The following is an 11,127-nucleotide window of genomic DNA, read 5'->3' as shown; positions in this document are numbered from 1 at the left end:
GGGGCGCGTTCTTTAAAGGAGAGAGATATATCCTGGAGCATATCGTGATTTTTATGTAATATGTGTCATTTTATGATATCTCGATATATATCGCGATATATGGCAATAGTTTGTACTATGGACTATAGTATGTCACAAGAAATGACATACCCGAACAATAGTGTAATAGGGTATGCCTTTTGTACCATTTCTCCTAATCTTTTTTGGATGAGTATAGAAGTGGATAGAAATGAGGACCCAAACAATGTCGATAGGCAGGTGCCATCATTATGGTTCAATTCTTGAGTTTTACTCTTTTACCCACTTAGTATAAGAGGGTCAAATTAATCATGGCTAAAGCTAGTTAGCTAGGTAGGGTGCAGTGGCTCTATTGCCCAAAACCAAGGGTTAGAGACGTGAACTAAGAGTGCCACATGTAAGAAGCAATTAAGTTGAGTCAAGTCAGTGAACAACTCCATGCGTACCTGCAAGTCTACAACCGGATTGAATGGCTTTCTCATATTTTATGAAACTTAATGTAACATAAGAGAGTAGTCAAAGTCAATTCCAATCAAACTAATACCTGCTGAACTAGTGAACCACACAATAATGAGTTGATCTGAATTACAAACATTACAAGCCAAATCCTGGGCAGTTTAAGCGCCTATTAATCACCGCTTAATCGGCGCATAAGTGCTATGCCCCCCTCGACCGATCGGATCAACAAAAAATTTAGAGGTATGAGCGGCTGGGTAGTTTAAGCGCCTATTAATCGCCGCTTAATCGGGGCATAAGCGCTATGCGCCCCTCAACCTATCCGATCAAGAAAAATTTTAGAGGTCTGAGCAGTTGGGCAGTTTAAACGTCGCTTAATCGCCGCATAAGCGCTATGCGCCCCTCAACCAATCCGATCAAGAAAAAATTTAAATGTCTGAGCGGGTGCAATAAAATGGGCGATTTCTTCGCTTAATCGGCGATTAATAGGAAAATCGGTATAAAAAAAGCACCGATTAATAGGTTTATATGTTTTTTTTTGTTAAATTTAAGCCAACAAAAAACAAAAAATCCCAAAAAAGAAAAGCCCACGAATCTATATATTGAAGAGGTCGGTATATTGAAAACGTTTCACTTCACCGAGGAAATAATCAAAACCGTAAAAAGTGAAAAACAACTAAAGAAAACTCGTCTTGATCTGACTATCACTCCACCACTCAGGCTTGTAGTTTTTTTACTTTATTTTGTTTTAGGTTGTTATATGACTTATATGTGACATATGTATTATAGGTTAGCTAAGTCAATTAATCACAATTAATCCCCAATTAATTTCGACTAATCGCTATAAGCTTTTGGAGCGACTTGCTCCCGATTAGTGCTTAAACTGCATAGTGAAGTCATAAACATTTCCAACATTTAGTGAAATTACATCAATTCCGATTTTTCGAATTCATCGACAAATATCATGGATATTTCTTGATATATAATTTATATCTGATTTATATTTATTTGAAATATAATGATAAATATTCCTCATAAATATTAACCTCAAATATTAAATACAATTGTTAACTACACAAAATATCCCAAAATATCTCCAAATATCGCATATATTGTAAATATCGTTTAAATATCGTCGATATTTACAGTTGAATATATTATGGAGCATATCATGATATTTATTATGTAATATGTATCCTTTTATGATATCTCGATATATATCGCAATATATCGCTATTGTTTGTACTATGGACTATAGTATGTCAGAAGAAATGACATACCCGAACAATATTGTAACAAGGTATTGTAATCGGTAGACTAATGCCTTAACAACTTAACTTACCATTTTTCCTGATCTTTTTTAGATGACTATAGAAATGGATAGAAATGAGGACCCAACCAGCCCAAACAATGTCGATAGGTAGGTATGGTCATGGTTCATTCCTTGAGTTTGACACTTTTACACAAATAAGACTTTTACCCACTTATTAGTACGTCAGCCAAATAAGACTTTTTGGTGAAGTTAATCATGACTAAAGCTAGAGTTAGCTAGGTAGGGTGCGGTGGCTTTATTGCCCAATCCCAAAACCAAGGGTTAGAGACGTGAGCTAAGAGTGCCATATGTAAGAAGCAATTAAGTTGAGTCAAGTCAATGAACAACTCCATGCGTACCTGCAAGTCTGCAACCGGATTGAATTTTCTCATGTTTTATGAAACTTAATGTAACATAAGAGAGTAGTCAAAGTCAATTCCAATCAAACTAATACATGCTGAACTAGTGAACCACACAATAATGAGTTGATCTGAATTACAAACATTACAAGCCAAATCCTGGGCAGTTTAAGCGCCTATTAATCACCGCTTAATCGGTGCATAAACGCTATGCCCCCCTCGACCGATCCGATCAACAAAAAATTTAGAGGTCTGAGTGGCTGGGCGGTTTAAGCGCCTATTAATCGGCGCATAAGCGCTATGCGCCCCTCGACTGATCCGATCAAGAAAAAATTTAGAGGTCTGAGCGGGTGCCATAAAACAGGCGATTTCTTCCGCTTAATCGGCGATTAATCGAAAAATCAGTATAAAAAAAGCGCTGATTACTAGGTTTATAGGTTTTTTATGAAAAAATTTAAGCCAACAAAAATCCCCAAAAAAGAAAATCCCACGAATCTATAGATTGAAAACGTCTCATTTCACCGAGGAAATAATCAAGAGGTCGTAAAAAGTGAAAAACAACCAAAGAAAATACAAGTTTGAATTTGTATAACGCCGCCTAAATATTATGGACATAAATCACTGAATTGAAAAGAAAATAAAAGATCCGAATAAATGGTGTGGGGACAAATAATTAACACCAATCAATATAACAAAGAAGGGTGGTGTTGGACATCCAACACCGGACCCCCTAACTTTTGGATCTAGCTTATGAGGTGGCGAATCCTAGGGCTTATGAGGTGTGGGTTGTGGATCTGTAGTACGGGGGGCGGATGCGCGTCGGGGGGCACCAAAGGTGCGCGTATCTGTGATCTAACCAGTGTTCGTGATTCCAAACGAAACCTCAGAATTCCGAATATAGAGTCGAAATTTTGATTATTCTGAAAGAGGGCATCTAAGGTGCATTAGTATGTATGTGTGCGCAGGAATGAGAGCTATTGACAGTACTTCTTTGTTGCAATACACCAGTACTTGTGTGCCCATATTAGTGGCCCAGATGCCTGCGCATGGGTACACCCTGCGCACACTAGCTTTTCGGATTTCAAAATTAGTCGAAATTCCGAATATAAAGGGGTCGAAATTTGATGAATTTCGGTTTTTGGATTTGTCGAAATTCCGAAATCCCGAAATCCCGAACTATGTATCTAACCAAATAGAATGGTGTGGGGTCCAAAGGGCCCCATCCGACGGCTATAAATCTTCCTCACAAAATATGACATGGCTAATCCAAGTGATTTAGTGCAATTTTGTATATTCCAAATCAGTATCCATGTGATCTATCTAACACTCAAAAGTCAACAATTGTGGGTGAGCTTAAAAACTAATTGGGCTAGCCTATAAACTATTGGGCCTCCAAATTTAATGTGGTACTGTATATAGGGCTGGCCCAATTGATGCTATTGGGTTTATGGATAATGACCAATTGGACTGGTAGAGGAGATAGCAGTATAGCACCGAGGGCGCGTCGAGTTCATGCTAGATAGTGTCGTAGACGCGTCGAGTTCATCAATGCCACGGGCATACCCTAGTAATGAATAAAAGATAAAAATAAGAAGAGGGTCAAATAAGAAATAAATTTGTTTAGTACTAATTCGTAATTAACACCAATAATTAATACTTTAATTCGTAATAATACCGTAGTAATTGAGTCATAGTAATAGTAATTAACCACTATGCGATGGTCATAATAGATGGTCATCGAGGCCTACATCATGATCCTCATCAAAGCCCACTTCATAGCAAGGCCCAAAATATCAAATTAAGTGAATATTTCGATGTACCCAAAAACGGAAAAATTTCATATATATCGGAAATATCGGAGATATATTTTTTTTGTTGACTAGTCAAAATCTTGTTTATGTCGATATAAAGGAAATATCGTCGATTATATCGGAAATATCATCAATATATCGGTCAAAGTCAATAATATTTGGTCAAAGTCAACAATATCGGTCAAAGTCATAAATTTATAGCGGATATATCGATCGATATATATCGTTATATTGGAAATTGCGATATATATTAGGAAAAAAAAGAGGGATTCAATATTCGGTTGAGATATATCGAATATATTCATTTTGGTGTACCAAAAAACCGATATATATTAGCTATATCGGCGATATTTTGGGCCTTGCTTCCCTCACTTAACTAACCCAATTAGTCAATATGCTACACCTGGTTCCACACGATTTTAGTGGCACCTTGCTTAAAAAGCACCACGTGGGAATATCTCCCTCTATCTCTTATTTTGATAGGGTGTATTTGAGATCAAACAACACAAACCCTGTTTTGTAAGTACCTCTCGTTACCATTCTATCAAAACCCCACACCCATCAACTTTCTTCTTCGCGCCCTTACCACCAACAATTAATGCACATCGTATCAGCCGCATACTTGTGTCTCTGTTCTGCCCTGTTTTGTAAATGATTACTCTCACAGCAGACTTGGGGACTCAAAACAAACAAGGACGCCATCAACAATATGTCACTATTTGCTCTTATTCAACCCACGTATATAATGGCTCCCCATAACCACTTCTCTCCAGCACTCTAATCTATTTCTCAAAATTACCACTCTCAAGCTCTCTTTACAAACTAAGAGAGACAAGGTCTGGTTTTTAAGAGAGAAACTCTAACACTTTCAAGGTCTTCATAGTTCTGAAGTTATGAAGCAAACATGGTTCTTCTAAGGAAAAGTAAGGACACTAAACTTGCGCTGACTAAGCTTGGTTTGGCGGTATATATTTTCAAATGCCAACACTAAGTGAAAATGATTAGTGTTGTGAGGACCATAATGTTAATGTGAATCAACTCCCCTAAACTTAGTGCTCACTTTACATGGTTCGTGTTCTTGGTTCTTCAGATCTATTAATATAGCATATATTACAACATACTACTATAAGAAAAGGAAAAAATTTGCCTGAGTTGCATATTATTAACTTGGTTCAGATATGCATATGCCATATTTTGTTGCATATTAGGAATCCGAGACCTCAAATGACATATTTGTTACTTAGTTCAAATTAAATCACTAATAGTTACATAGTATGTGGATTTTCTTTGATTATTGGCATGATGTCCACATATTAAATTGTGAAAGATTAGTTCTTGGACAAATGAAACATGTTTTCGAACTAGAAGACTTTTTGGTGTGTTTGTGTTTAGCTCGCTTCTTTGATACTTGTGTTGAGCACATATATTTTGATATTCATATATTATGATCTTACCTCTCTTACCTTGGTAGCTGTTTTATATGGACTTGTTTTCTATTGTAGGTGCACAACACCACCAACTACCCAGAGTACCTAGAAACAACTATAATATTTATGAACGGGTCAATTTGGTGCAAACAGAGTTGGAGATTCTTAAACTTGATGTGCAAGATCTGAAAAGGGCTTTCGAATCGGTACTAGCAAAACTCAAAGACAGTGTTACAACACTTCGTAGCCTATTTTATGAATGGAAGGAACCCATACTGAAAGATATACATGAAGGCATTGAGATAATTGATGCGGAGAGCTACGGAGAAGATGTCTTTAAGACACCTCCCCTTGTGAGAAGATGCAATATGTTCCTTTCACCGGACACTCCTTTTGCAAAGAGGAGGATAATAACAGAGATAATTGTGTGAGTTTGCTACTATTTCTTTACTTAGATTAAGGTCTTTACTTTCATATTCATGACTTTTGAACAATTTTATAGTCTGATCTATTGATGGTTTGTTGGTTGGGATGTTAACAGTGTCAAATTGAAATGTATACCACATAATGTGTCATATTCAGAATTGATTTCATAGTATTGAACACACCTCAATATGTTACATAGAGCATCATATTTAAAAATATACCACATAAAGTGGGATATGCAGAACTGATTTCATAGTAGTGAACACACCTCAATATGTAACATAGATTGTCATATTAAAAATTAGACCACATATAGTGTCCTATTCAGAACTGATTTCACAGTCATGAACACAACTCAATATGTCACATGGAATATCATATTTCTAATTAGAGCACGTAAAGTTTCATATTCCGACCTGCTTTCATATTTATGAACACACCTCAATATGTCACAAAGAGTATCATATTTCCAATTAGAGCACGTAAAGTGTCATATTTAGAACTGCTTTCATATTTATGAACATACCTCAATATGTCACATAGTAATTTATTCGCTTTCTAGATTGAATCGGACAACAAGGTTGAAGATTATCTATTTAAAGATGTGAAGGCAGACTGGGCACAACCTCACGTACTGCTAATAGTGGAGGAAGCAGCTGTATTCCACTCAATATACTCTCTTTTTGGAAAAAGCAGGGTAAACGGTGTTGGCTTATGTACATGGCTAATTTCAGTAGAACTTCATCTAAACCATACTGAATACCTTTTCTTTGGTGTAGGGACTTCATCGTGGACTTCAACAGATGGTCGGAGAACAGATCCACATTTAAGTGTTTATTTGGGAATGACAGAGTAACTAACTTCATATGTTACAATCGCATTTTGTTGCACTGTTTTTTAATTAGAAACTACTAATGCTTTTGGGATTACAAAATAATTTAATTACCTTGTGATAAGAGCCCAAAACTGTAGTTTTAACCCCTTAATAATTATACTTTTAGACCAATTATGTGAGTAATAATTAAGAGTTAACACTGATTACGTGTTTTTATGCATTTCAGGCTTCAAAGTCCATTATGTGCAGAAATGTGCCACTTTAGTGAGATAAAGGAGCAAAGGTCGGTTACTAAGGAGTTCCGTGATTAAAGGCCAAGATTCAAGAAGATAAAGCCTTTCTAAAGCCCTACTCAAAAGCTGAAAAGTCGACGGGCGTAAACAAAGACACATAAGTCAGTGAGAACTTCCGAAGGCCGTATCTTTGGACTCGGACCTCGGAATGGGGCCTACCTTATGTCAAAACGACCGGCTCGGAAAGAGCTTTCCAATGGTCTAAACCTTGACCTAATCAGAAGAGCACAAGTGAACGAAAAGTCTGTTGAAGCCAACTGCAGCTGAAGAGGCCTTTTTGGACTGAAAGAATTGGGTTTTGGGCCTGATTCTCTGGCCCAAAATATGGCTCCAAGCCCATGCACGATTTTTGGATCTGAATGTATAAAAACAAAAGCTTAGCCCTTTGTTAATGGTAGATAGTTAGACCTAGATTAGAAATTAGATTAGTAGCCTCCATTAATTAGTTTTAGATCTCAGTTTTAGAATTTCATTCCCTGTTTTAGATTAAAACTTTAAATCATTGTTCTTTATTGATTAGATAAAGAAAATAGTTATTCTTGTCAATTTCTATTTTTGTCATTTACAATTTATTAGATCTAATTTCAATTCTTGTTATCATTCAATTCTTAGTTATTAATTAGATTTCGATTATTGTTTAGTTAAATTTCATAAAGTTAGAATCTTTGTAATATGTTGTATTCAATTTCAATGGGAAATGATGGTTTGATGAATCAAGGCTAAAACCTCCATTAGAGGGGTTGATGAAGCCTTGATGAAAACTTAGTTGTATAGTGTAGAAGCGTTGTAGAGTCTATTCCATTCTAGAAGGTCGGTTTTAAGCCATGAGAATGGGTGGGCGACCTCACATGCTAGTTATAATTGGTAGAAATGCCATGTTAATTAGGGATTAGAACGAGCAATTCTTACCGTAAGAACGTAAGAATTGGATTACAACAGTCTATTCTAGGTGATTAAGTTGGATTCGAGGTGGATTAAATTCCCCTCTAATTCTTTATCTAGATTCAAGAACCACTACAACAGAATAGCACTTTTGTGACGGCTGGGAGGCGTCAGAATTATTTTTTGTGACGCCTACAAGGCGTTGGAATTTAGGCGTATGTGTTGATGTCAGAATTATTTGTGACGCCAAGGTGCCGTCATAATTGCTAATTTACTGACGCCTGTACTCCGTCACTAAATATGCATTACTAACGCCTGTACGCCGTCACTAAATATGAATTACTAACGCCTGTACGCCGTCACTAAACGTGCATTACTAACGCCTATACGCCGTCACTATTGAACTTTCGAATCTCCCCAAAAACTGGCGCTATAACTTGGCGCCAAAACAAATTAACGCCTCAGTACCGTCAGTAATTATAAATTTGCATTTTTTTAAAAGGCTTACTGAAGCCTGTCAGGTGTCACAAATTATTATATATTTGAAAAAAAATAATATTTGTTTTTGGTTTCCATCCTAATATTTACCTTATCCCACCTTCCCTTCCAATTTAACTGTACAAGAGAGGAATCTCATCATCTAAAACACAGACCAATATGTACGCAGCAGCATTTCTTCATTTACATTAAGCCACAATTAGCTGGAGCGACCACTACAAATTTCCCATAACAACTTTACTTAATCGGTGGTCATCTACCCTCTGGGCCACCAAAGAGTCCATAGCTTAATTAGCCTTCCATATCACAATGCAGCTCGGTAACCCCAAACAACCCTTCTCTTAAAAGCTCCACTTGATGTAAATTGTTAACCAGAATAGCAAGGCTTGAGCTTTTATTGTTGCAGGACTGATGAAAAGTCAAACCACAGCAAGTGTCAAGTATCATCTGCCATTTCTCCCCTAGTAAAGTAGCGCTTCGGATTGGATGCCATCACCAATATTCTTCTTGGTCTTGACCTTATCGAGACAAGCTTTACGGACAGCCTGTTGAATTTGCCTCTCATGCTCTTTAAGCATTTCGTCGAGATTCCCCCCAGGAGGCATTAAAGGTCCAGAGTAATGGATCCTATTTTTCTTGGGTGGGCCATAACCCTGAAAAAATCAATGCAAGTTAATTTCAAACATTTAACAAATAAATTATATTTTCATCTCGATATAAATTAAATATCAATCTGCTGCTCTGATGCGAGACATTTTAACATGGCTTATTTGTTAAGATCCATATTCTCTTTAAGGGTTCTTAACCTTTCATGTCATCACTCTATGAGATGCAATATTGAATTGAACTCACTCAGCTACCTAATTGCAGCAGATGCGACATACACCTATTCTATAAAATAGTGGAGCAGATTATATATCTTCATGACTAATCACACATCTTATCATCCTGTTAACATATCGTTTCCAAATAAAATAATATAAGCACTGGTAATAAATTATCGAAAGTCGCTGATTAAATGGACACCCTAAGAAAAAACCCTAGTGCTTTCGTTATGAGTCATGCTCATCTAATATGATGATCCAACAAATTGGATATCCAAGAATACAAATAAAGGAATCAAATACTCATATATGATTAAAGCACATACAAAGTTTTCGGGCAAATAAGATTGCGTTGTTTAAATAAGACAGAGAGTTATTTAATGGTCTATCTAGTTGACTACCAACTAGTTCCTTGCTACATACCTTATCACCCTTCTTGTGGGAAGAGGCGGGCCTATCCAGTAAATGGTTGTTCCATTCCTGTTTTCCAGATGGTTCGGCATCATCTAGCTGATTGTATTTAGAACTCAGTTGCTTATCCACCCACTGAGAATGTGAGTTCCTCTCTCCAGGGTTATTGAATAGTGCACTATTTCTTGATGCCAAACCAGAGTGTTCAAAAGCTCCATTGGGCATGGGCATGTATGATCTCTGAGTCCTTAAACCCACATGTCCACTCTCTATCCCCTTTTTGTTCCATGAAGATCCATACGCACTCGGCCCTCTGGGAGGATCAATGGGAAAGCCAGATCCATCATCCTCTTGTGGATTGTATTTCTCACTGTTGCTTTTTGGGTTTGACTGTGGCTGCCGCTTCTGAAAATGCCATAGAAGTCAAGAGAGAGGTAAAGGAAAGGTAAAATAAGGCAAAGACTTCAATCAAATTGATAAACAAATATAAAAAAAAGGGCCAACTCTAATAACAGTATGAAGACATGGACATACTTGTAATGAGATTTGTAACTCAGCATTCACATTTGGATCTGCTGCAGCGTTGGAGTTTCTCGAATCCCTCCTCCCATATTCGGATTCACGGCCTTGAACAGAAGCTGCTCTTTGCTTGCATAAATATCGTCAGTTCAGTACGCTGGTAGAGAAAATAATTGCATGATAGAAAGAAAATAGTAACACTTTGTGCCTTTTGTGGAAGAGGTTGCAGTCCTCAGATTAGTGTTCTGGATCTTCCTTTTCATTTTCATATTCAAAACAGGGCAGAAGAGCTTCTAGCTACCATCTAAAACCATCTATAGAGGACTCTAGGAGATGCTACAAAAGCCTCACAGTTTACATAAATGGCCTCAAATACAAGAAAAAACATTTTGAAAAATGGTTTGCCACCTAAAAACAAAGAGCATGAGGGAGTCTCACTCGACACATTAAACTGATAGGGCTGAATAGCATTTTCCAGAACAAAAGAATGACATAAGCTGAAATAAATTAATTATTACATACCTTCTAGCTTCCTCATCCCGGAGTTTAGTATCAAACTCCGTTGCTTTCGGTGGATACTTGGGCAAAGTTGATGGATCACAGGGGTATGGCTTTGTTGTAAAGAACTGACCAAACAAATGATCTTGAAGTTAGGAAAAGGAAATAGCAGGAAGTATATATATTAAAACATTACTTCTCAAACCAGATGTCAGTAACATGTACTTAAAAACTTGTATAATGATTGAGAAAGGTCATCTGACAATTTAGTACTACATAATAAGAAGGACAGAAAAAGGAAAACGTATATACCTGTGCATTATGTCCACATTCCCTCATGACATTTAAATATTTGCCTGTGATTAATATTAACTCTGCAACATTTGAAAGGAAGCTAGGAATATCCTCCTTGAGGCTATATCGTTGTTGCCAATACTTGGCATCCTAATCTTGAACAAGAGCCTCCTAGTAAAATGTAAACCAAATAAGCATCTAATATGCATGCTCCAGAGGCTCACAACAATAGGTAAACTTTGAATACCTTTTGGAGTGATTTGT

The 11,127-nt window shown here is 36.9% G+C and overlaps 1 protein-coding gene across 1 annotated transcript; it reads right to left on the bottom strand.

Moving 5' to 3' along the window:
* Positions 1–8,455: 8,455 nt before the first annotated feature.
* LOC147511166 (uncharacterized) lies at positions 8,456–10,615 on the bottom strand. The gene is made up of 3 exons (XM_086599370.1): positions 10,087–10,615; positions 9,565–9,957; positions 8,456–8,970 (listed from the first exon to the last, which is right to left on the bottom strand). Exons 2-3 carry the CDS (start codon positions 9,781–9,783, stop codon positions 8,779–8,781), a joined length of 411 nt encoding a protein of 136 aa, XP_086455496.1. The 5' UTR covers positions 9,784–9,957; positions 10,087–10,615; the 3' UTR covers positions 8,456–8,778.
* Between the last annotated feature and the right edge of the window lie 512 nt (positions 10,616–11,127).

Source organism: Coptis chinensis, chromosome 3 (assembly GCF_015680905.1).
Source record: "Coptis chinensis isolate HL-2020 chromosome 3, ASM1568090v1, whole genome shotgun sequence".
Lineage (NCBI taxonomy): Eukaryota > Viridiplantae > Streptophyta > Magnoliopsida > Ranunculales > Ranunculaceae > Coptis > Coptis chinensis.
Note: the sequence above shows the minus strand (reverse complement) of the source record. Positions and strands in the feature narration are given on the sequence as shown.